General features: G+C 57.0%; 2 protein-coding genes across 2 annotated transcripts; both read right to left on the bottom strand.

Annotated features, from left to right (window-relative positions):
• Positions 1 to 3,479: 3,479 nt before the first annotated feature.
• LOC119696278 (serine/threonine-protein kinase pim-1-like) lies at positions 3,480 to 22,733 on the bottom strand. The gene is made up of 5 exons (XM_038126003.1): positions 22,719 to 22,733; positions 21,556 to 21,673; positions 4,504 to 4,697; positions 3,645 to 4,298; positions 3,480 to 3,485 (listed from the first exon to the last, which is right to left on the bottom strand). The coding sequence occupies exons 1-5, from the start codon at positions 22,731 to 22,733 to the stop codon at positions 3,480 to 3,482; spliced, it is 987 nt and encodes a 328-aa protein (XP_037981931.1).
• A 1,817-nt stretch (positions 22,734 to 24,550) lies between these two features.
• On the bottom strand, positions 24,551 to 25,579 carry LOC119696277 (serine/threonine-protein kinase pim-1-like; the record flags this gene model as incomplete). The annotated part of the gene is made up of 3 exons (XM_038126002.1): positions 24,551 to 24,585; positions 24,689 to 25,055; positions 25,262 to 25,579. Coding segments are annotated over 3 exons (720 nt in total), but the record flags the coding sequence as incomplete, so codon positions are not given.
• Positions 25,580 to 26,004: the final 425 nt, after the last annotated feature.

Here is a 26,004-nt window from a genome sequence, read left to right as displayed (position 1 = left end):
TGCTGACAGTGCCCCAAGCCCCGGGGCTGGAGGGCTCCCTGGGCTGGGGCTGGGAGGGAGCTGCCCCTTGTTCTCCCTGCGCCCCAAGCCAAGCTGGGCCAGGCAGACGTGGGGCAGCAGAGGCAACAGGCAGCCTGCGAGTCTCTTCCAGGCCTGGCTGCTCAGAGTTTGGGCCTTGGAGCCTCACGTGGACAAAGGCAGCTGCTCCTGGTCCCTCTGTGTTGTGCCCGTGGTCAGCAGTGCTGCTCCATCAGTCTGTGCTCAGCAACAAGGAAAAGCCTCAGCCCTGCAGGGCCAGGAGCTGCCAGACTCTGCCTCAGCAGCTCAGCCAGCAGGAAGGGAGCTGCTCCACACAGGAGCAAAGGACATTCCTGGGATAGGACGTGCTTTCTACTGAAAAGGAAAAAAAAGAGGGAAAATAATGAGATAAATTGGAAAAGATAAAAATAAAACCTAAGTGTGAGTGAAAAAACTTCTGTAACTTTGCATCAAGAGGTAAATGATCTTTTGCAAAAGAGAACTCCGTTATTTCCTTTGTAAATGTGCCGATGGCATGGATCCATCTCACTGACCTCAGCAGCCTTTTAAAAGCTTTTGGGCTTTGTTTCCAACCCTGTTATTTTCAATTGCAGTCGAAGCAAGAGGAAATTGCTTTGTGCCCTCCCGGCTCCAAGCAGGACTGGGAATCAAAGCTCTGTCAAATCCCAAATCCTTTAGAAGATGACCTTCCTTCTCACCCTGTTAGGAGCTGCACGTTCCCCTTGAAACTGTCAGGGATTTCTTAAAGACTCAAAGAAGTCCCACCTACGGCTTTTTGCTCTGGTTTGGACGCGCAGAAGGGCAGTTCTCCATCCCTCAGCTCCAGACTGCACTGCCTCAGGAACACGGCCCACTCGCCAGCTTTGGCCCACTCGTGGCACTTCTAGAGGAGGAAGACAGAGCAATTGCACGGTTCCAGCCAATAAAGAAGGAAGAATGGGACAGACAAAACATCCTGGGGAGATGCAGGCGTTTAGATGGGACTGTGGAGAGTTTGGGTCCTTGCCAATTGCATGTGTGTCCCCAGCTGCAATCTCTTGGCCTGCAGGAGAGTCTCACTCACCTGCCAAAGCAGAAAGCTCAGGCGCTGTGCTCGGAACGGGCTCGTCTGATGCAAAGCTCTCAGAGCAATGTGAGGGCAGAGCCAGCCCAGCTGTGCCCAGGGCTGAGCCCAGCAGAGCCCTGGCAGAGGCCAGAGCAGCCTCAGCACCCACGGAGCCCGGCTGCAAGGAGAGAAACCAGAAACTGCCCGTCAGCCGAGGGCTCCTGTGCCCTCGTCCCAACGCCTGCGGTGCCCAGCCCACGCTGGCCGTGCCCAGAGCTGTGCCCAGAGCTGCCCATCACTGCTGCCTTTGGGAGCAGAGCAGGAGGGCAGGACATGTGCCCAGCCTGCAGCCGGCCACGGCACATCCAGCCCCTCAGCAGCTGCCCAGAGCCAGATGCCCCTGTGCTCGCTGCCATCTCCCAAAAGCTCTGATCCCACCCGGCCAAGCAGACAGGGACCCACCTCACGCCATCCAGGGCTGCAAGAAAAGCTGCTCCCAAACCATGTGCTCAGCCTTCTCCAAGGGCACCAGCCATCCACACCACAGCTGCTCCCAAGCACTTCCCGATCCACACTGGACCACCTAGAACGCTTCCTCTAGAAAAACAAAACACAAATGATCGAAAAGAGACTACAGACAAAAAGGGGAACAAGAAAAAAGGGAAAAACTCTTATCTCTGTCAGGGGCTTGAGGAAGGCCCAAGCCCTACATGCTAGGGAAAAACCCAGCCATGGGTGTGAGGGAAGCCCACACTTTCTCTCTTGCCCCCTGCACTGCCCCCCAAAACAAGGCTGATCTCAAAGCAAACAAGGGCAGTGGAGCAGCCCAAGGCCTTCCTTGCCTGCAAAGCAAAGCAGCTGCGCACAGGTTCTGGAGTCCCACCTCTGCTCCCACCATGGGGGCTTGTTTGTGTCGGCCTGGCTGCCCCAGCCCCAGCCCCAGCCCAGGCCACGGTGGGTGCTGGGGGCTGTTGGCAGGGCCAGGAGCCAACTCCCATTGCGTAAGCAGCCCAGCCCATCCGCCCAGCCCTGCCAAAAAGCAGCTGGGCAGCCGACTGAAGACTTAGTTGCATCTGCCCCAGCAAAGGGGGAACCTTTGCTTCCCAGCCAGCCTGGGCAATGCCCAAATCTGGGAGCATTTCCCTGGGGGTGGACTCATCTGAAAGTTCCCTGTGGAGTTTGGCTTTGAAGAAGGTGCCACAATCAAAGTCCATCACCTTCAGCTGCTGGGGGCCAGGTTGAGGAAGAGTTTGTCATCCTTGAGGTCATCCTTGAGGTCATCCTCGCTGTCTCCAGCAGCAGCAGCAGCAGCAGCAGCAGCAAGCAGCAGCAGCAGCAGCAGCATCCCCACCCGGTACAGCTTCTCCAGGGGCTCCTTCTCCTTCCCTGGGCTGAGAGCAGGCTGTCAGGGCTCTGCCCAGGGCCCCAGCTGTCAGGGAACCAGGACAAGCAGAACCAGCTTGGATGGCGGCCACCAGTGCTGGGCAGAGCAGCTCAGCTGCAGCACAAGGGCTGCGTGTTGCCATGCCATGACCCCGGTGCAGCGACACAGGCAGCACAAAAAGGTCTGGGTTCCTTTGCTTCTGATGGCCAAGGCATGTGTGCAGCTGGAACTTACCAGGGCCCTGGATCCAAGTGTGCCTGTGGCTCTCTCCCTTCTTCTACGGCGGAGGAATACCCTGCACCCAAGGATCACAGAACAGGTCTTCTAATGAGGGCCTGTCCAAGAAGTGCATGCATAAACACCGCCTGATCAGATCTTGGCACGCTGGCGAGAGAAACCACAAACTGCCGGTCAGCTAGAGCAGGCTCCTGTCTGCTTTGCCCCACTACTCCCATGCCCAGGCCATTCTGGATGCGCTCAGAGCTGGGCCTAAACTTTCCCATCAGCTCTTTGCTTTGGAGGAGAGCAGGACATGGGCCACCTCCTCAGCAGCTGCCAGAGCGCGATGCCCAGGAGCCCGCTGCTGCCTCCCAGCACGGGTATTCCCCCCGTGCGCAGAGAAGAGGATCCACCTTGAGAGAGCCGTGGTGGCAGCGAGAGCTGGCCCCAGCTGATGTTCCGGCCCCTCCTGAAAGGGTGCTTCCCGCAGACCATCTGGTGCAGCAGGATGCCCAGCGTCCAGATCGTTGCTGCCTCGCCGTGGTACCGGCCCAAGCGGGTCCATTCCGGGGGACTGTAGGACAGTGTTCCTATGGAATACAGATGGAGTTCAGCAGGGCGATGCTGCTGCTCCCAGAGCCTGGCCCCAGCACCCCTGGCCGTGCGGGGGCTGCATCAGTGGCACACAGGGTGACCACTGCCCTCTCGCCAGCACCTGGGACTCCAAGTGTACAAACTTAGGGTTGCAAAAGAAGCCAACCGGGTGTCGGAAGAGGGCAGTGGAAGCCCTGGCTAGGCCTGACCATGACATGCAAGGGAAAAAGCCACTCAGTGCTGGGGAAAAAACATGCCCTTATCCTCCCTGCCTGCATTGCATTGCCCCAAAAGTATTATGAAGCAAAGGCAAACAGGGCGAGTGCAGCAGTGGGAGCCCTTCCTCTCGCCTGCACTCCAAACGGGCTGGTGCATTGGTGCTGGCTGCGCCTCTCTGCTACCCCCACCCACGGGGGTTTTTGTCAGCCTGGCTGCCCCAGCCCAAGTCCAGGGCAGAGTGGCTGGCAAAGGCTGCCAGCAGGGCTGGAAGATGCCTCCCCACCCAGCCCGGCTCAAAAGCAAGCCAGCTGGAGGCTCAGTCCCCTGCCTGGCAGCAAAAGGGAGAATGCCCGCTGCCACAGCCAGCTTGGGCTGGGAGATGTCGGGCCATGAGATGCCAGGAGCGGGAGCACAGCCCTGCGTAGGCTCACCTGCAAAGTAAGTGTAGGCTGTGTCTTGCAGGTAGGTGCCACAGCCAAAGTCGATCAATTTGGCCTGCCCGCTGGCCAGGTCAACCAGGATGTTCTCTGGCTTGATGTCGCGGTGCAGGACCCCGCAGCTGGTGCAGTGCCGCACGGCCTCCAGCACCTGGCGGAACAGCTCCCGCGCCACCTCCTCGCACAGGAACCCCCGTGCCCGAATGAAACGCAGGAGGTCCTGAGAGCGCTCTGGCCGCTCCAGCACCATCACGATGTTGTTGGGGAGCTCGAGCCACTCCAGCAGCTGCACGACACCAGGGAAGCCGGTGGACACCTTGGCCAGCAGCACGATCTCCAGGGGTGCGCTGGTGCCGTCGGGCTGCGGGAGGAGCACGATGCCGTCAGCGGGGGCCGATGCCGTGCCAGGCCTGGGGAAGCCCTCAGCCAGGCCGGGATGCTCTGCGCCCTGCGCTGGGCCCACGCCCGCTCCCCCTCCAGGCGTCCTGGCGCCTTCCACCCTGCCGGCCGCCGCCTCATCCCCGCCCGGCACGGCCCGGCTTCTGCCGCTGGCCCCGCTCACTCACCAGCTCGTCCCAGTGCCGGATGCGGTTCCGCGGCACCCTTTTGATGGCCACCTGCAAGCCAAGGGCAGCAGCGGGCTCAGCTCGCCGCCCGCCCTGCCGAGACCCAGCCTCCCTCTTCTCCTCCTCCTCCTCTGCTGCTGCGCCTCGTCCTCCCCCTCCGCGCCCTCCTCCTGCGCCCGCCGCCGGCCCCGCCGCTCACCGGGGCGCCGTCCGAGAGCCGCGTGGCCGAGAAGACGCTGCCGAAGCCGCCGCGCCCCAGCAGCGAACCCACCCGGTAGCGCTGCAGCAGAGCCTCCTGCGCCTTCCCTGCGGGCGGGACGCGGCTGTCAGCGCTCGGCCCGGGGCCAGCAACGGCCCCCGAGCGCCCCTCAACCGCCCCGGGCCGGCCATCCCCAGACGTTCGCTCTTTGGAACGGGACACGGGAGGCTCGGGGCCGGCGGCCGCGCTGCCGAGCGGCGCAGCTCGGGCCGGGGAAGCCGCAGCCGAGGCGGAGGGAGCGGCCACGCCGCGTGTGTCCTCCGCGGGCTCCGGGAGGGGCCGGGGCCGGGGCCAGGCTCGGGTCAGGCGGAGCCAAAGGGCGGCGATGCCGCCCCAGCCCCAGGCGCTGATGCCCGCCCAGCAGCGCCACCGCCAGTACGGCCAGAGCCGGGCGGAGGCGAGACCGCGGCGGGACGCCCGGGGCCGGGGACGGGGCAGCCCCGCCCGGGGCCGGGGGCGGGCCGGGGGCATGGCCCGGCCCGGCTGGGGGAGAGGGAGGCGGGGAGAGGAGAGGGACGCCGGGAAACGGACCCCGCGAGAAGGGTGCCCGGCAGCGGGAAAGGGAGAGAAAGAGAATGAGAAAGAGAAAGAAGAAGATTGCGTTATCCAATCTGTTGCTCCTGCCGCTGCTGCCGCTGCTGCTGCCGCTGCTGCCGCTGCTGCCGCCGCTGCCGCTGCAACTGAAGCACCGGGGCCGTTTGTCCCCGTGTCCGTTCCCCGCTCGCCCCACGAGCCCCACGGCCGAGCCCCGCGCGCCCGGGGACAGCCCCTTAGTCTGTCCAAACACGGCAACTTTGCAGCGTTGAGCCCAGATGCAGAGTTCTGACTCCTGCCCACTGGCAGAGCAATCCCCTCGGTGGCTGCTGTGCCTTGTCCTTGCTGAGGGACAAACACTGTCAGGGCACATTCCCTTGCTGGAGGATTCCGGCCTGAGCCAAGCACTGCACTTCCATCTCCAGTGTTGCTTTGCAGAACAAACAGGGGCAGGAAAACTGTGTGTAGCTCATGGTATTTGAGAGTGTCTAAAACTGCCAAGTCACCGATCTGAGAGGTGAGGTGCATTTGGAATGAATGGGATGGAGAAGTAGTGCAACATGGCAAGGGGAGCCTAGAAATCAATGGAGGAAACCATCTTGGATGTTTCTTTCATTCTCATTTCACTTCTGGAAAGCTGTTTCAGTTTTCCAGGAATCTTCTCCTGTCTGCTCTTCTCAAGAACCTCTCCTGGAGAACAAGGTGGAGCTGCTGTCTCAAGATTTGCCAGCAGTTGCAGCTTCCCTTGGCTTTGCACACTGCACTGTGGGTGCAGCAGGACTTTTGCAGCAAAGCAGGACAAACATTTGGAGCACTTTACATGCCCTCTCTTTTCCTGGTGGGCTGGGGAGTTGTGTCACTGCTCAAGTTTTCATTGTGCCTGCTTGTGCTGGTTTTGGGCAAAGTTTGGGAGGAACCCTCCAAAAGGGGCCTGTCTAGAAAGCAAGTTCAAGCAGCCCCTCTGCCTACTAGTTCAGGAGAAGACTTCCCTCGAGAAAAGTGGAAGCAACCTGTTTATTTCACAAGAAAAGTATTGACAAGCCTGAAAAATGAATAATAATAAATGAAACGTCTCACAGCTCTGAAGAGATGGCAAATTCAGCAAGTCCATTTTGTGGCTTGTAGTTGGCTCACTCGGTCTCTTCCAAGTCCCTCTGGCGCTGGAATGCAGCGTCCCAGACCTCGGTGGGCCACAGGTGGGAGCTGCCGGTGTTTTTCTGGGTTTTCAGTCCAGAGCATGTTGAAACAGTTCCAAGAAATAGGAAAGTCACAGTCTGAGGAACTTCTCTGCCTAAGCTAGCTAAAAACCAAGTTGCTAGACCTGGGCTGTGAAGGCACCGGGAAATTTCCAAATCTGGGCACTTGCGGTCCCTGCAAACACCAGGTCTGGATGGTGCTGGAGGCAGAACCTGGAGATTTCCAGCTTTTGGCTTTCAGTGCCAGTCATTTGCCGGCACTGGGCTTGGGCTGTGCCGGCACCAGGAAGTTTTCAGATCTGGGCGCTGGTGCTGCCAGCAAACAGCAGATCTTGGTCGTGTCGTTGCCAGCGACAGAAATCTGCCAGACTTGGGCTCTGGCAGAACTGGGAAGTTTCCGAATCTGGGCACTGGCAGTGCTGGGAAACTCTGGGTCTGGGTAGTGACAGAGGCGGCAATGGAAAATTGCCAGATTGTGGCGTTTTTGCCAGAAAATTGCTGCACTTGGGCTGCATGGCTATCGGGAAATTTCTGTATCTGGGCACGGGCAGTTCCGGGAAACACCAGATCTGGGCCGTGACAGTCCTGGCACCAGGAAGTTGCTGGGTTTTGTCTTTCTTTGACAGAAAATTGCTGCACTTGGGCTGCACCACAGCCAGGAAATGTCCGGATCTGGGCACAGGCAGCGGCAGCAAACACCAGATCTGCGCGGTGCTGGTGCCAGTAAGAGGACGCTGCCCTTTGGCTTTGGCTTTGTTTGCCAGAAAATTGCTGCATTTGGGTTGTGCCAGCACTGGGAAGTTGCCAAATGTGGGCACGGGTGGTGCCAGCTAACAGCAGATCAGGGCAGTGGCGGTGCTGGCACCAGGAAATTGCTGGGTTTTGGCTTTCTGTGCCAGAAAATTGCTGGGCTTGGGCTGTGGCGGCACTGGGAAGTTTCCATATCTGGGCGCTGGCGCAGCAAACAGCAGATCTGGGTAGTGCTGGTGCCAGCACCGTGAAGCTGCCGGGTTTTGGCTTTCTTTGCCAGCAAATGGCTGGACTGGGGCTCTGCCAGCACCGGGAAATTTTCCGATCCGGGCAATGGCAGTCCAGGTCTGGGCAGTGACAGAGCTGGCAACGGAAAATGGCCAGATTTGTCTTTCTTTGCCTGAAAAGTGCTGCACTTGGGCTGTGTTGGAACAAGGAAATTTCCAGATCTGGGCACTGGTGGTGGCAGCAAACACCAGATCTGGGCGGTGCCAGACCCAGAAATGTTGGAAATGAATTTGTAGAGAATTTTTAAGGTTTGATAGAAGGCTTATATAGTACGTATGCAAGTACGTTTCCAAGAAGGTTTATATAGTACGTACAAGTACCAGGAAGTTGCTGGGTTTGGGATTTCTGTGCCAGCAAATTGCTGCACTTGGTCTGTGCCAGAATAGAGAAATATCCAGATCTGGGAACTGGAAGTGCCAGCAAACACCACATTTCTGGAAGGACTAGATCTGAATCCCTCCCTCCCTCCCTCCTTCTCTTCCTTCCTTCCTTCCTGTAAGACTCTGTCCAAAATTTCTCTCATCTGCCTCACGATCATCGTGAAAAAGGCAGAAACTGGGACCAGCGAAAGAGGATCCTCTTTTGACATGCTGGTTTGGTGGGAGCGTGCCAGGGTGCTGAGGCCTGGAGCAGAGCTTCTGGTCTGCTGAGCCATTGTTTGCAGGTGTGTTTGCTGTATTGGAACACTGGACCTAGTGAAAGGAGAAGGGGCACCTTGACCTTTCTTGGCCTGTATCTGCTCTGCGACAATGGCCTGGAGTTTTCCACCCCCAAGCCTGGCTGGACTCTTTTCTGGAATGACCTTTTGGTGGTCTCCACAGAAGACCCTTCATCTACTGTACAACCACCGTGACAGATGGACTGAGATGGGAGAAGCCACTCCCTCCAAGACTGAGACATGAGACCCCTCTATGGAAAAGACTCCTTTTCTCCCCAAGGACTGAAACCTCTCAGCTGGGAGGGGAGGGGGGTAGTGTGTGTGGGGGAGAACAGCTGATCAAACGGAGATGTTTGCCTGCAGGTAGTGACTACTGAACCAAGAAAACAATGGCTCTCCCCCACTGCTGACCAGATGAGATCATAAGACTATTGTGTCTTTTTCCCCCCTCCTTCCCAACTTTCAATAGAAAATTCTAATAAAAACCCCTGAGTCAGCTAGCTATCTCGAGATCTCCCCAACGTGAAGGCGACTCCTCGACTGGATTTCCACTGGACTGGACCTCGAAGAATTACATCGCCTCTACGTTGGTAGATATACCTATTCCCTCTCTCTTTTCCTTTCCTTTCCTGCAGGGTTTGTTTCTTTCTCTCTCTTTCTCTCTCTCTTTTCCCCAATTCCCTCCAATGCATTTTGCTGTGATTATTCAATAAAGTACACTGATTTTGATTGTTACTGCAAACCCCCTTGCTGTGTTGGTATTTTGTACCCTGCGATCAGATAACGAACCATCAAAATCCTGTCCGTGAGGGTGGATCGTGAAACTTCCTTCCGCCTCTTCCTTCCGCCCCTCCCTCCCTCCCTCCCTCCCTCCCTCCCTCCCTTCCTTCCTTCCTCCCTTCATCCCTCCACAAGGTATCCCCACCCTCCCAAAATCCCTGCCACTTCACCTCAGCCCTCCACACCTTTGCCCCACCCCACCACTCCCTGCCCCATCCCATCCCATCCCATCCCTTCCCATCCCATCCCATCCCATCCCATCCCATCCCATCCCATCCCATCCCATCCCATCCCATCCCATCCTTCCCATCCCATCCCATCCCATCCCATCCCATCCCATCCCATCCCATCCCATCCCACCGGGCCTTGGACTCTTCCAGGTGTGGGATTCCTTAAAATCAGAGGCTTTTGGCAAAGCTGCAACAGGCAGGCCTCAGCAACAGCAGAACTGCGGTTAGAGCTGAGCAGCAGCCGTAAGATTTGTCCGCAGAAAAGTTAGATGAGATGTAGAATGGAAGGACAAATAGAACCATGCTCTGTGTATTAACGCTTGGCCAGAATAACTCCCGCAACTCCAGGAAAGAAAATCTAGCCAGATAGTAGGAAGTTGTGAGCTTGATGACGGAGCTTTGTGCTCTGTATCTTAATGCTTACAAGCAGTTATTGTATTGGAAAGAAGCAAGCGTTGTTTTAACCAGAGGTACATGTGCTTCTCGTGGTTGGGTAGAACTACTGTCATTATGCTTCTGCTTTGTGTCATTGGCCAAAAAACTTTGAAGTGAGTTGTAACATGGAGTTCTTTGGCTGCTGCGGAGGACGTGAGCTGCTGGCATCTTCCCGTTGTCGTAACCGTCTCATGAGACTGATGCTGGAAAATAAACAGCTTGCGACGCCTTCCTCAGCAGTCCCGTCCCGTTTGGGATTTGTACATGGAGCCCCAGGCGGCAATAAATGGTGCTGTGTGTGAGGCCTTCTAGATTAGAGGAATATCAACAATGTCACAGAAGGCTGTGGGCAGTGCTATTGCCGGAGGCCCAGGCTGTTCAAGGGAGCAATGGATCATGCCCTTGGTGGTCTGTAGCTGATATTACTGTAAGTAACTTTAGGGGCTCCTGGACAGTGAGATGGGAAAGCATTTCTCTGAAGCAGAATGGGACGTCTTTTGCCGGCTTGAGACAGGACCTTCAGACATCTCCAAACATGAACTAAAAGCCTTCTTTATCTGGGTAAAAGCAAATTCTCAACCTATAGCCTTGATTTTTTTCCCTTTGATCTTTTCCCTTTGATTTCTGGGACCAGGTCAACTGGGAAATTTACAGTCAAGTCTGCCTTGAAAAGGAAGAGACTTTGCTCAAAGTAATGTCTGTCTCCAGGGCTTTAAACAGAATGATGGTAGCAGAGACTTTCTGGAACACCAGAACAGAATACCTAGTTCTGGGACTTGAATTCTGAGTGGTGCTGGGCCTTCGTCCTCCTCTGAGGGGATCTTGGGTTTTGTTTGGGGTTCCTTCCCTTCTCCTGGCATATCTGAGGTGTCCCCAGGCAGTGTAAACAACGCCCCGATTCCCAAACAGAGGGAATCCAATCAGTTTCCCTCTCCGGTGGTGTCCTGGGTTTCTTCCGGGATTCCCTGCATCACTGGTGCTGCGAGAGGCCGTCCTCCCACCGCCCCGCGAAATCATCCAGCCCCGGAGTTTCTGGGAAAGCCTTCTGGATTTTCGCTGTGTTCCGAGAAGTCGGGGCGTCAGCGGTGGTGTTCTGGGGAGGTTGGAAGTCGAACGTGTCTGGGAGATGAGAGTTTGGGGAAGCTTTGCAAAACAGGGGCTGCTGTTTCTGTGCCCTGCTCCTTTTCTGCTGCCGGTGATGCGGCCGGATCTTGCTCTGAAGTTGTGCAGGCGGGGACTGCCGAGGGGGGCTCTGGATCCGCTCTGCCTGGCCCAGGGGCTGCGGGGGTCCCCCCTGCCACTGTTTCCCCTGGCCGGCAAGTCCCCCCTCAGCTCGGGCTCAGGCGGGCAGTTTGCTTTGCAGTTCTGAGGCCTCTTTTCCCAGAGATTCCTCCGCCAAGCCTCTCCCGGGGTTTTTGCCGCTTTTAGCTGCCCAGCCTCCGGTTCCAGCTGGTGGGGGGGCTTTGGATTTGGCTGTGCCCGCGGGGGAGCGGGCAGGGCGGCGGACAGAGGCAGCAGGCAGCAGCCAGGGCTCGAGCAGGAGCAGCATGGCTCTGCCCAGAGAGATGCATGGGCTGGGGGCGGCACAGCTCAGGAGAGTTTCTGTGAGGGCACACTTCATTTAGAAGCCTTGAAAGCTGTCTCCTTCACTGCTGGGGGGGAAATGCATGCTGAAATCACAGCTCACAGCTGAGCGGTTTCCAGCTGAGTCCCCGCGGCCCGGGGCGGGGGCACGGTGTGCAACTTGTACCAGTTCATTGGAAAGCGCCCCCAATTCAGGGTTTGCAGCGCTCAAGCAGCCCGATTGGTGCAAATCTAAAAAGATCCCTGCTTCTAAAAAGATCCACTCTAGTGAATTGAGACTGGAATTAGCTGTGCTCTGCAGAGGGAACTGGGCCCGGGGCTGCAGAGCTGCCCCACGGCTCTGCTGCAGCTCTGCCTGCACAGGAGGGGCTTCACGCCTTGGAGCCCCGGCCCTGAGGGCAGAGGCTTGGCTGAGGGGACAGGAGGGAGGGGGCTTCTTCAGAGGGAGGGGCTGCACTGGAGGGGATCCTGGGGACATCTCTCCACTCTCCCTGCCGCAGGATTTCTGGTTTTGCTTTTCTCTCCTTCCCTGATCTTACCTCTGCTTCCTGGAGATTTTCCTCTTGCAGGTGTTTGCCTGTGCATGACCTCTCTGTGCCGGCACTCACAGACCCCAAATCTCTGGGCACTCTCCTTGGCCTGACAGAAGCCTGCCTGTGTGCAGGGTACTGGCTGGGGGCAGGTTCTCTTTGCAGCTTGGAGAAAGGCCAGCTCCGACTGAGCCTGATGGCTCCAGCAAAGGTGATGCCGGTGCTGTCCGTGGGCAGAGTGGCTGAAGGCACATTCGGCACCTCCTGTGCACCTACAGGTCACTAAAAGGGACAGTTTGGTTGTCTCAGGCCCTTGTCCAAATTCATTGCTAATAATTCATACTCACCCTTTAATATTTATCCCCCCTCCCTGCCACTCTGCAATAGTAGGAATCTGAACACAAAGTCTTAGGAAAGGGCCTCATTTTTCTCAAAATCCTTGTCTTGGAAATCTTCTGTGACTGATCCGAAGCCCTCAGCATGTCAGAGCTTTGTGAGCATTGCACCTCCCCTGCGCCAGAAATTCGCAGAGATGTACTCTGTACAGGGTCTGCAGGCCCTGGGATGTTGCAGCTTTAGGAGATGGCTCCAGGAGCTGCAGCTGCAGTGTCCTGCAGCCAGAGGTTCCTGTGTCAAGGGCTGGCAGGGATTGTGGCCCAGTCCCTTCTCAGCACCTTCCCAGGCCTGACGGATTGAAGCTCTCTGTGCCTGTGTGCTGTGCCCGGGCTGGCTGCAGGCAGTGCCCCAGCCCTGCTGGGCTGTGCACAGGAGCTGCTCCTGGGCAGAGCTTTCTCCCTGCAGCGCTGCCCTTGCCAGCAGCTGCCTCTGTGCCAGGAGCCGGGCCCAGCTCAGCAGCACAGACACAGCTCAGGGACTTTATTACCCTCTTGGGGCTTTGTGCTGAGGCCCTGAACATCAGTCGCTGAGAGGGAGCTGAAGAAAGCTCTCAAGAGCTGCCAGTCAGAATGCAACCACAAAGTTTCACTCCCTTTGAATGGCTCCCACACACCAGAGAAAGTGTCCCCAGGCCCCAGGCAGAGCAGAGAACTGGAGGCACTGACAGGACAGGTGGGGACAAAGAGAAGCCAAGTCTTGGCGCCCTGGGGCACAGCAGGCTCTGTGCCACCAAGGGCTGGGAGGAGACACCTTGTCCTGAGCCACTGGGGCCTCCTGGCACAGCCCCAGCCAGGCTGGGCGCTGTCACGCCCTTGTCCTGCCCTCTGCATCCCCCCCTGGCCCACATGCCAGTGGCCTCAAGGATCTGCTGGAAGGAGTCCCTGGGGAGCCTTGGTCAGCAATGGCCCTGGGGGCTCCTTGATGCTCCCAGGGACTGCAGGGTTTTCAAAGGACTTTGGCTTTTGCTTTTGCCTTGGAGTCTTGTTGGAGAGGTTTGTGCAATCATGGCCTCCAATTCTCTGCTCTAATTAGTCCCTGGAGAGGCTTTGTTAGGAGCAACACTCAGTGGGGCTCATGAATGCCTCAAGGCACTTGAGTCATTTCAAGGGACTTGGTGTTTCCCTTTTGATCCAGACTCTGTGAGAGGTTTGTGCAATCATGGTCCCAAGGCTTTGCTTTCAGGAGTCCCTTGAGAGCTTTGGACTGACACTCAGTGGGGCTCATGAATGCTTGGAGACACTCAAGGTGTTGAAGGTACTTTGGATTTCCCTTTCCCCACTGAGTGCCTGAGAGGTTTTTGTGCCATCCTGGCCACCAATTCTCTCCTGCAAGGAGTCCATGGGGAGCCTGTGTTGGAGAGGGACCTCAGTGGGACCCATTCATGCCTTGAGACACTTTGGGTGTTTCCTGTGACTTTGACTCCTGGAAAGGTTTGTGCAATCTCCTCTCAGGCGCTCAGGTTCAAGGGCTCAGCTCCACATGCACAGTCAGGCTCATTAGGATCAAGCAAGTCCTGCCAAACCATGGCGCTGCCTTGATTCACCTCTGCTCTAGTGCAGTTCTTTAGGAGGGTTTCCTTTTACAGTTACGGAGAAATATTTCAAAGAGCTTCTAGGATATATGTATTCCTATTTTAAAGGGGGTCTTTTATTGCTGTTCCTATTAGACAAGAGGTGATTGCAGCATGCAGTGAGTGCTATTGATCCAGGGCCGCTCCTAAGGAGGTCTGGCCTGCTCAGAGAAGCTGTGCCTTGAGGTCTGACGCAGTGTGGGCAGCCTTGCTCCACATTCCCCAACCCCATGCTGTCTCTCCTCACTCAGCGGGCACCTGCTTTGCTTGGAGAACTGGCTGCACTCAGCCAAAGAGGAATTTTCCTTCTTTGATTTTGGAAGCAATCTAAAACTCCTGAGTTTCCCCGTTGAAAGCAGACATCCTCCTCAAGTGTGTGCCAAGCCCAAGCTGCCACCAAGAGCACTCCAAACCTGCCCTGGGCCAGCTGTGAGTGAGGATCATCATCCCAACATGCAGTGGGCCATTGCAAGCAACTGTGGCCGTGGTCACTGCAGTGGCCCCACTGCTGGCTTTGGGTGCCATGGCAACCCCCATCAGTTCCATTTTCCTTGGAAACCACCCCAAGGACCCATTTCTGCAGCCAGGTTCCATGGCCACTTGCATGCAGAGCTGTTGCTGTCCTCGGCTGCCAGGGCAAGCCTCAGGACAAAGGGGTGCCAGGGCTGTTGCGGCTACAATTGCAGCGACGCTCATTGGTGCCACCAGGTGCCATGGCAACGGCCACGGGGACACGTTCCTTAGTTTGGTGGCATGGCAGCCAGTGCCCGGAGCCGTTGTGGTGGTTGGTGGCCATGGAAAGCTGGCCTGAGCCCATTGCTCAGGGCTGGTGTCACTGCCCAGAGCCAGAGGGGATCCCTTGCTGGGGCTTGTGCCACGGCCACCTGCCCTGTGCCGCGCTGGCCGCTCAGGCACCGCGGAAGCGGCAGCAAACGCCAGGGCCAGGGCCAAAGGCCAGGGCAGCCAGACAGAAAGGGGCAGTGCTGGGCACTGTTTCCATGGCAGCCGTCACTGGGGGGGACACCTGGCTCACCTGTCCTGGCAATTGCCATGGAAAGCCCTGGCAGGGACTGACGGCACAGACACTGGCACTGAGAGCCTGCTGGGCCGGGTGCTGAGCACAGCGCTGAGCACGCAGAGATGGTTTTGTTCTCGCTGAGCTCCAACAGAGCCAAGGCCTCTCCTGCCCCTCGTCCAGCCACGCTGGGGAGGGGCTGGGGCTGCGCGGGACGTTGGCAGGGGACACAGCCAGGACAGGTGACCCCAACTGACCCCGGGGATACCCCAGGCCATAGGACATCATGCTCAGGGTATAAAGGGTGGGGGGGGGGACAAGGAGGAAGGGGGAAATTTTGCAGTGAGGGCTTTTGCCTTCCAGGGAACTCGTAGGCAAGAGGGGGCCCTGTTTCACCAGTGGGCAGCGGCAGTACCAAAGACACAGAAACCAAGGAGTTGTGTCAGGGATTGTGTCATTTACATCATGCACAGCTGCAAACAATTACAAAAGGAGAAGCTCAGCAAAGCACATCATCATTAGCAAAGAATTACAAAAGAAGCTCAGCAATCCATCCAGTCATTACTACCAAAGATTGCCTGCAGGGATTAAAGAAGGATCCATCAGCACTTACCCTCAGCCTTTACCATGCCCCAGATGCACACATCAGCTGGGGAAGGCAAGGACTGGAGAGCCACTCCCAGACACTGGGAATTCCTGCAGGTGCCTCTACCTCTGCAGGCAACCAACCCCACTGTGAGAGGACACAGCTTTTACACTGTTCAACAAACCAGCTGACATCACTGCCAGTGCGGGAACATCTGGTTTCATGCTCCTGACTGGTTTCTCCCAAAGCCTGGCCAGGGCTCAAGGAGGAACCAAGGGCATTGACTTTGATCCTTCACCCCCAAACAGGGCCAGATGGGGCCTTGTCTGGTTTCTAAATACAGAAAGATAAATCCATGTTTTATCAAGGAACAGATTACACTTGGTAACAATGCTTCCTCAATGAGTGGATACAAATATAACATTTGGTTGGAAGGTTCATCTAGAGGCCAACTTTGCCTCAGGCCCTGTTCAGGCCTTGATCCCAGCCTGGTCGGGCCTTGCTACTTTGATTGGTCCTACAACGAACTACAACCTTCGTAACCATTCTTTCCATAACACAGTTCAGATTTACATACTAGGCATAAAGGCATCTCCTCTTGTGCTTGAATTAAGTGCTGTTTCATTTCATCACTCAGAGCTCTTCACGTTCCTTTGAAAACACGCCGAAAGAGTTGCATGCCTCTCTTTTCTCCAGACTGTCTCTTTTAAGACAAGTCCCAGTCCTCCACTTCCCAGCACAAAGTGTCACAACAACTCTACCGTGGAGTGTTAGAGTGCACACCAAGGGCACACGCTGCAACGATGACAGACCCTGCCACAAATGCATTGCACAGCAGCCTCCAGTTTGGCAGCCATGAAGCCAATCGCACCAAGAAGAATTTTCTTCTTGCTGCCACTCTTCTACTGCTCTTTCTGTCAAGGGGATTCCTGACTGTTGGCCTTCAAACCCATCACTGGTAGCAGTGCAACGCTCCTGTCCCATGATAGCCCAGGTTCCTCCTTGGCCCGCAAGCAGATAATCCAAGGCCACGCGGTTCTGTGGAGTCCCCGTTTGTGTTTGTTGCAGCTCACAGCATGTGCTGTTGGACATTTGAACAGTATCATTTGCTACTTCTTCTACTAATCCATTCAGCTTCTTCATGTAAACTCCACAGCACAGGGCAGCACACATGGGGCACAGCATGAACCAGAACCTTTTGCTTTCTGAAACCCCAGGCACTCCTTGGCGGGAAAAATGTTCTCTGGGCCCGAACTCTTCCTTGTGGTTGCTGCTGCTGAAGGGCCCTACATGGTGGCCCTGCAGCCAAGAGGGGTGGAACACTGACACCGACCAGCTCCAGCAGCCCAAGTTCTACTGACATTGGCAGTGATGCTAAAGCACAGAAATCCTCTCACACTATGGCCCCTGTAACTAGAACAGGGTTTGCTTTCTCCTGAAGGGAAATCTTGGTGAATCCTGTCAAAGCCATCATTGCATTCCTGTGTGCCACAGCACAGTTCTCTTGAACTGTGCCTTCACTGACAGTTACGAGTCAGAGCCCATGGACAGAGTTCTGGCCAGCCCACAGGGTGGGCCCTCCAAGGGAACGCCATTCCTCCCAACTGCAGCTGAGAACAGCAATTAGTGCCACGGAGTACTTTGCCTACCCTGATCTTTGAATGTTCATAAGTAATCATTACATTGGGATGACTAATCCCTTGGGGAAACACTAGAGGTGTTTGTGGCCGCAAAGATTCCGGCTGACTATCAAGGTACAACTTACAGACATCACTAGTACTTTAGTCACACCGTTCTTCATGCTTTTCTCTCAATCTCATTCGAGTTCGGAACAATCATTCTGTTGTCCATGGAGCCGGCACCATTTTAAGTGCAGAATAATGCCTCCAAGGCCCTTTGCTGTTCAGCTTTACCATGCTGTCTGTGCCTAACAAGGCTTGGTGGGGCCCTTTCCCCTGTGGCTGCAAGGGGGCCGGGTCCCAGTCCCTGAGGGGCACCCAGGCTCCTGGATGCAATTTGTGTGCAAGCGCCTCCGTGTCACAGCAGCCTTCCCATGGAGCCCCGTGGATCAGAGCATTTTCCAAAGGGGCCGTTGGGGCAAACTGGCAGATTTGCTCTGGCAGGATGTGTCAAACAATATCCTGTGATATCGACTGCTTCTCACACAGAGCACTTGGCTGCAGGCACATATTCCCATTGTTCCTGCCCAGGTTTCAGGATTCAGTGCTGTCTTTCCTAGGAGCTGTTCCTTCAGCTGCCTCGGGAGGGCCTTTTGGCCTCTGCACCCACACTCTGGCTCCATTATTAGGACTGCTGGATCCAAAGCCTTCATCTCCACAAACGCTGGGGACTGGAGGTGGATCTCCTTTTGCACAATCATTCTCCAAATTGCAAGATCAATAATTGTGAGACCTGCTCACGGGGTTGAACAATGCAATCTTGTTCACTATTGTTCAACTGAATGACTGTCATTTCTCCTTGATACTCTGCATCAATTCCTCCTGCCACGACATGAACGCTTTGCAAGGCCAAGCTCCAAGCCAGCAGTTACCAAACCCAAGTGTCCTGGAGGAATCTGAATTCCTGTTTCAGTATTGATAGCTCTCGTTTGCTTTGCATTTATCCTAATTATTTCCAATGCATGAAGGTCCAGCCCTGCAGCCTCTGAGGTGCCAGGGCCTGCCAGGGCCATCACAGCCAGAACAATTGCCCAGCAAGTCCAAGTCTCACTGTCCATGGCTGTATTTGCAAATTGGGTGCAGCCGTGCACAGCCAGGGGGTTTCCATTTCTCCAGTGGGCCATTGTTAAGGGTATGGAGCACATCTGGGAGATGGCTTCTCCATGGGGACGGGTTCCCATCTCCTCATTTTTTCAACTGCTCTTTTAACAACCCCTTCACCCGTTCAACCAATCCTGCAGCTTGGGGATAGTCTGGTACATGAAAAACCCTGCAGTCTCAATCACTGTATTTTTCACAGTACCAGACAAAGCTCTCTGCATCACAGTGTCAGCAAACCCTGTAAGAATTGCCAATTCCATCCCTTCCTCCTTTTTTCATTGGATACACTCTCCCAAAGTTTACCACTGCCATTAGGGTCCTGAGCAATCCTGTTCTGTAGGGCATTCAGTGTTACATCCCTGAGCAGCCAAAGCCAAAGCCAAATTTGCTGCCAATTTGCTGCCAAATTTGGCAGCCAAAGCTACCAAATTACAGTAGTAATGTCAGCACTATTTCCAATTATTATTATTTTCTATAGAAATATAGATATTAATATAAACAGAAAGATATACACATGTATATATATATATACATATATACATATACACACATATATAGAGACATGTATATTAAAAATAGATAAATGTCTATAATATATTCATATTAGGGTCTTATACTCTTAGTATGTATATAGTTATTTACTACATCAATAGTTCACTTGCACAAATGCATGTGAGCTCAAGATTAAAACCTTCTTCTGTTGCTCCATGTGGGAGCATTGAGCATTCCAACAATAATTGTTCCTTCTGAAGCTGCTGCTTCCAATGTACTGTTAAGAAATTCATCTTGGTCTGCCCAAACCCACAAGTTCTTCTCCTCCTTTCATATGCAAGTTTTGGATTTTGCATTTTAAGACACCCAGGGGTTCAGCTTCTTTGAACCCACTGCCCCACTGCTCACACGGTGCTCCGACCTCAGCCCGCTCCAGAGCCAGCCAACTCCAGGGAAGGGCTTCCCATCTGGGAATTTCTGATGGGACTGATTGCTCACATTGACATTGAACAGGTGACATTTTGTTGGGATCGGGCCAGACTGGGCCAGTTTCCTTTCACCAGTGGGCACCAAAGACACAGACTCCAACGGAAGGAATCAGTGTCATTTCCTGCAGTTCAAAGCAGCAAAGAATCCCCAAAGGAGCAGCTCAGCAATGCAGCCAACCATCACCACCAAATATTGCCTGCAGTGATTCAGGAAGATCCAGCACCATTTACCCTCAGGCTTTACCATTCCCCCAGATGCACACATCAGCTGGGGGAAGCCGTCACAGCCAAGGGCTGCAGAGCCACTCCTGGACACTGGGAATTGCTGCAGGTGCCTCCAGCCACAGCTGAGGCTCCAGCCCCGCTGTGAGAGGGCCCAGCTCTGACAGTGCTGAATGAACAAACCGACAGCACTTCTAGGCTGGGAACACCTGGTTTCATCCTCCTCTTGGGTCCCTCCCAAAGCCTGGCCAGGGCTCAAGGAGGAAGCAAGGGAGCTGACTTTGACCATACAGCCCCAAACAAGGCCAGATGGCAGATTTCATGGCCTTGTCTGGCTTCTAAATACAGAAAGGTCAATACTGGCTTCACTAATGAGCGGATACATCTGTCACAGTGCTAATGACCATGCCTGTTTCATTAGTGAGCAGGTACAAAGATAACCTTTGCTTGGAAGGTTCATCCAGAGGTCACCTTTGCCTCAGGGCCTGCTGTTCAGGCCTCACTCAGGGCTGTTGTCCAGGCCTTGGGACTTCAGGGATGAGGTTTGGCTTGACACTGCTGGGTGACCGCTGGACTGGATGAGCTCAGAGCTCTTTTCCAACAGAAAGGATTCTGTGGTTCCATGATTCTACCCGCTGCATTCAGCTAGGTCTATTTCAGCAGCATGACTTTGCTCAAAAAGTTCCCTCTTGCTCAGCTCCTTCAGCTCCTGGTGCTGAGCTGCTCATGCTGAACGAGACGACTCGGAGAGGCGAATACAGTCCATCCAATTCCTCCTGGGACACGGAGAGGGGAAGGCGTGGAAACAGGAGCATTGTTTGCTGTGGCCTCCTCTCTGCCCTTGACGCCTTTCAGCGCTTTGGAGCAGCCAAGAGCTTTCTCCAAGAGTGCAATGGAGCAGCTGTTCCTGCTCCCGGGTCTGGCTCTTCCCAGTCTCTGACCTTGCCTGCTTTTGTCCCTCTTGCTGTGCCTTCTGTTCCCCAGGGCTCGCTGGTTGCTGCCCAGGACTGTGGCACAGGCACAGATCCAGTGGTCCAGACCCTCCTTTCTGTGCCCTTGGAGCTGCCTGGCCACAGCAGCCTTTCCAGCTGGAAGCTCCACATGGACAGGGAGTCCCCAGCTCTGCTCCTTGCACAACCTCCAGGAGCCCAGGGCTGCCATCTCAAGTCCCTGCTGGCACTGAGGGCTCCCAGGTGCCTCAGGCTGCTGTGACACCGCTGCACACGGGAGGGAAGAAGGCCAGGGGCTGTGCTGAAAGTCAGCTCCATCTGCTGCTGCTGCTGCTGCTGCTGCTGCTGCTGCTGCTGCTGCTGCTGCTGCTGCTGCTGGGGTCACTTGTGCAGCCCTGGCCCTGAGTCAGGGATCAGATCCAGGCCCTGCTGCTGCTCCCTCGGGACCAGCTCCAATTTGGTTGTTGCAGTCAGGGCCAGCAGAAGCGCTGGCTGGAGCAGCAGGTGCTGACAGTGCCCCAAGCCCCGGGGCTGGAGGGCTCCCTGGGCTGGGGCTGGCAGGGAGCTGCCCCTTGTTCTCCCTGCGCCCCAAGCCAAGCTGGGCCAGGCAGACGTGGGGCAGCAGAGGCAACAGGCAGCCTGCGAGTCTCTTCCAGGCCTGGCTGCTCAGAGTTTGGGCCTTGGAGCCTCACGTGGACAAAGGCAGCTGCTCCTGGTCCCTCTGTGTTGTGCCCGTGGTCAGCAGTGCTGCTCCATCAGTCTGTGCTCAGCAACGGGGAAAAGCCTCAGCCCTGCAGGGCCAGGAGCTGCCGGGCTCTGCCTCAGCAGCTCAGCCAGCAGGAAGGGAGCTGCTCCACACAGGAGCAAAGGACATTCCTGGGATAGGACGTGCTTTCTACTGAAAAGGAAAAAAAAGAGGGAAAATAATGAGATAAATTGGAAAAGATAAAAATAAAACCCAAGTGTGAGTGAAAAAACTTCTGTAACTTTGCATCAAGAGGTAAATGATCTTTTGAAAAAGAGAACTCCGTTATTTCCTTTGTAAATGTGCCGATGGCATGGATCCATCTCACTGACCTCAGCAGCCTTTTAAAAGCTTTTGGGCTTTGTTTCCAACCCTGTTATTTTCAATTGCGGTCGAAGCAAGAGGAAATTGCTTTGTGCCCTCCCGGCTCCAAGCAGGACTGGGAATCAAAGCTCTGTCAAATCCCAAATCCTTTAGAAGATGACCTTCCTTCTCACCCTGTTAGGAGCTGCACATTCCCCTTGAAACTGTCAGGGATTTCTTAAAGACTCAAAGAAGTCCCACCTACGGCTTTTTGCTCTGGTTTGGACGCGCAGAAGGGCAGTTCTCCATCCCTCAGCTCCAGACTGCACTGCCTCAGGAACACGGCCCACTCGCCAGCTTTGGCCCACTCGTGGCACTTCTAGAGGAGGAAGACAGAGCAATTGCACAGTTCCAGCCAATACAGAAGGAAGAATGGGACAGACAAAACATCCTGGGGAGATGCAGGCGTTTAGATGGGACTGTGGAGAGTTTGGGTTCTTGCCAATTGCATGTGTGTCCCCAGCTGCAATCTCTTGGCCTGCAGGAGAGTCTCACTCACCTGCCAAAGCAGAAAGCTCAGGCGCTGTGCTCGGAACGGGCTCGTCTGATGCAAAGCTCTCAGAGCAATGTGAGGGCAGAGCCAGCCCAGCTGTGCCCAGGGCTGAGCCCAGCAGAGCCCTGGCAGAGGCCAGAGCAGCCTCAGCACCCACGGAGCCCGGCTGCAAGGAGAGAAAGCAGAAACTGCCCGTCAGCCGAGGGCTCCTGTGCCCTCGTCCCAACGCCTGCGGTGCCCAGCCCACGCTGGCCGTGCCCAGAGCTGTGCCCAGAGCTGCCCATCACTGCTGCCTTTGGGAGCAGAGCAGGAGGGCAGGACATGTGCCCAGCCTGCAGCCGGCCACGGCACATCCAGCCCCTCAGCAGCTGCCCAGAGCCAGATGCCCCTGTGCTCGCTGCCATCTCCCAAAAGCTCTGATCCCACCCGGCCAAGCAGACAGGGACCCACCTCACGCCATCCAGGGCTGCAAGAAAAGCTGCTCCCAAACCATGTGCTCAGCCTTCTCCAAGGGCACCAGCCATCCACACCACAGCTGCTCCCAAGCACTTCCCGATCCACACTGGACCACCTAGAACGCTTCCTCTAGAAAAACAAAACACAAATGATCGAAAAGAGACTAGAGACAAAAAGGGGAACAAGAAAAAAGGGAAAAACTCTTATCTCTGTCAGGGGCTTGAGGAAGGCCCAAGCCCTACATGCTAGGGAAAAACCCAGCCATGGGTGTGAGGGAAGCCCACACTTTCTCTCTTGCCCCCTGCACTGCCCCCCAAAACAAGGCTGATCTCAAAGCAAACAAGGGCAGTGGAGCAGCCCAAGGCCTTCCTTGCCTGCAAAGCAAAGCAGCTGTGCACAGGTTCTGGAGTCCCACCTCTGCTCCCACCATGGGGGCTTGTTTGTGTCGGCCTGGCTGCCCCAGCCCCAGCCCCAGCCCAGGCCACGGTGGGTGCTGGGGGCTGTTGGCAGGGCCAGGAGCCAACTCCCATTGCGTAAGCAGCCCAGCCCATCCGCCCAGCCCTGCCAAAAAGCAGCTGGGCAGCCGACTGAAGACTTAGTTGCATCTGCCCCAGCAAAGGGGGAACCTTTGCTTCCCAGCCAGCCTGGGCAATGCCCAAATCTGGGAGCATTTCCCTAGGGGTGGACTCATCTGAAAATTCCCTGTGGAGTTTGGCTTTGAAGAAGGTGCCACAATCAAAGTCCATCACCTTCAGCTGCTGGGGGCCAGGTTGAGGAAGAGTTTGTCATCCTTGAGGCCATCCTTGAGGTCATCCTCGCTGTCTCCAGCAGCAGCAGCAGCAGCAGCAGCAGCAGCAGCAGCAGCAGCAGCAGCAGCAGCAGCATCCCCACGTGGTACAGCTTCTCCAGGGGCTCCTTCTCCTTCCCTGGGCTGAGAGCAGGCTGTCAGGGCTCTGCCCTGGGCCCCAGCTGTCAGGGAACCAGGACAAGCAGAACCAGCTTGGATGGCGGCCACCAGTGCTGGGCAGAGCAGCTCAGCTGCAGCACAAGGGCTGCGTGTTGCCATGCCATGACCCCGGTGCAGCGACACAGGCAGCACATAAAGGTCTGGGTTCCTTTGCTTCTGATGGCCAAGGCATGTGTGCAGCTGGAACTTACCAGGGCCCTGGATCCAAGTGTGCCTGTGGCTCTCTCCCTTCTTCTACGGCGGAGGAATACCCTGCACCCAAGGATCACAGAACAGGTCTTCTAATGAGGGCCTGTCCAAGAAGTGCATGCATAAACACCGCCTGATCAGATCTTGGCACGCTGGCGAGAGAAACCACAAACTGCCGGTCAGCTAGAGCAGGCTCCTGTCTGCTTTGCCCCACTACTCCCATGCCCAGGCCATTCTGGATGCGCTCAGAGCTGGGCCTAAACTTTCCCATCAGCTCTTGGCTTTGGAGGAGAGCAGGACATGGGCCACCTCCTCAGCAGCTGCCAGAGCGCGATGCCCAGGAGCCCGCTGCTGCCTCCCGGCACGGGTATTCCCCCCGTGCGCAGAGAAGAGGATCCACCTTGAGAGAGCCGTGGTGGCAGCGAGAGCTGGCCCCAGCTGATGTTCCGGCCCCTCCTGAAAGGGTGCTTCCCGCAGACCATCTGGTGCAGCAGGATGCCCAGCGTCCAGATCGTTGCTGCCTCGCCGTGGTACCGGCCCAAGCGGGTCCATTCCGGGGGACTGTAGGACAGTGTTCCTATGGAATACAGATGGAGTTCAGCAGGGCGATGCTGCTGCTCCCAGAGCTGGCCCCAGCACCCCTGGCCGTGCGGGGGCTGCATCAGTGGCACACAGAGTGGCCACTGCCCTCTCGCCAGCACCTGGGACTCCAAGTGTACAAACTTAGGGTTGCAAAAGAAGCCAACCGGGTGTCGGAAGAGGGCAGTGGAAGCCCTGGCTAGGCCTGACCATGACATGCAAAGGAAAAAGCCACTCAGTGCTGGGGAAAAAACATGCCCTTATCCTCCCTGCCTGCATTGCATTGCCCCAAAAGTATTATGAAGCCAGGCAAACAGGGCGAGTGCAGCAGTGGGAGCCCTTCCTCTCGCCCGCACTCCAAACGGGCTGGTGCATTGGTGCTGGCTGCGCCTCTCTGCTACCCCCACCCACGGGGGTTTTTGTCAGCCTGGCTGCCCCAGCCCAAGTCCAGGGCAGAGTGGCTGGCAAAGGCTGCCAGCAGGGCTGGAAGATGCCTCCCCACCCAGCCCGGCTCAAAAGCAAGCCAGCTGGAGGCTCAGTCCCCTGCCTGGCAGCAAAAGGGAGAATGCCCGCTGCCACAGCCAGCTTGGGCTGTGACATGTTGGGCCATGAGATGCCAGGAGCGGGAGCACAGCCCTGCGTAGGCTCACCTGCAAAGTAGGTGTAGGCTGTGTCTTGCAGGTAGGTGCCACAGCCAAAGTCGATCAATTTGGCCTGCCCGCTGGCCAGGTCAACCAGGATGTTCTCTGGCTTGATGTCGCGGTGCAGGACCCCGCAGCTGGTGCAGTGCCGCACGGCCTCCAGCACCTGGCGGAACAGCTCCCGCGCCACCTCCTCGCACAGGAACCCCCGTGCCCGAATGAAACGCAGGAGGTCCTGAGAGCGCTCTGGCCGCTCCAGCACCATCACGATGTTGTTGGGGAGCTCGAGCCACTCCAGCAGCTGCACGACACCAGGGAAGCCGGTGGACACCTTGGCCAGCAGCACGATCTCCAGGGGTGCGCTGGTGCCGTCGGGCTGCGGGAGGAGCACGATGCCGTCAGCGGGGGACGACGCCCTGCCAGGCCTGGGGAAGCCCTCAGCCAGGCCAGGATGCTCTGCGCCCTGCGCTGGGCCCACGCCCGCTCCCCCTCCAGGCGTCCTGGCGCCTTCCACCCTGCCGGCCGCCGCCTCATCCCCCGCCCGGCACGGCCCGGCTTCTGCCGCTGGCCCCGCTCACTCACCAGCTCGTCCCAGTGCCGGATGCGGTTCCGCGGCACCCTTTTGATGGCCACCTGCAAGCCAAGGGCAGCAGCGGGCTCAGCTCGCCGCCCGCCCTGCCGAGACCCAGCCGCCTCCTCCTCCTCCTCCTGCTGCGCCTCGTCCTCCCCCTCCGCGCCCTCCTCCTGCGCCCGCCGCCGGCCCCGCCGCTCACCGGGGCGCCGTCCGAGAGCCGCGTGGCCGAGAAGACGCTGCCGAAGCCGCCGCGCCCCAGCAGCGAACCCACCCGGTAGCGCTGCAGCAGAGCCTCCTGCGCCTTCCCTGCGGGCGGGACGCGGCTGTCAGCGCTCGGCCCGGGGCCAGCAACGGCCCCCGAGCGCCCCTCAACCGCCCCGGGCCGGCCATCCCCAGACGTTCGCTCTTTGGAACGGGACACGGGAGGCTCGGGGCCGGCGGCCGCGCTGCCGAGCGGCGCAGCTCGGGCCGGGGAAGCCGCGGCGGAGGCGGAGGGAGCGGCCACGCCGCGTGTGTCCTCCGCGGGCTCCGGGAGGGGCCGGGGCCGGGGCCAGGCTCGGGTCAGGCGGAGCCAAAGGGCGGCGATGCCGCCCCAGCCCCAGGCGCTGATGCCCGCCCAGCAGCGCCACCGCCAGTACGGCCAGAGCCGGGCGGAGGCGAGACCGCGGCGGGACGGCTGGGGCCGGGGACGGGGCAGCCCCGCCCGGGGCCGGGGGCGGGCCGGGGGCATGGCCCGGCCCGGCTGGGGGAG

Source organism: Motacilla alba, unplaced genomic scaffold (genome assembly GCF_015832195.1).
Source record: "Motacilla alba alba isolate MOTALB_02 unplaced genomic scaffold, Motacilla_alba_V1.0_pri HiC_scaffold_28, whole genome shotgun sequence".
In the NCBI taxonomy this organism is placed as follows: Eukaryota; Metazoa; Chordata; class Aves; order Passeriformes; family Motacillidae; genus Motacilla; species Motacilla alba.
Note: the sequence above shows the minus strand (reverse complement) of the source record. Positions and strands in the feature narration are given on the sequence as shown.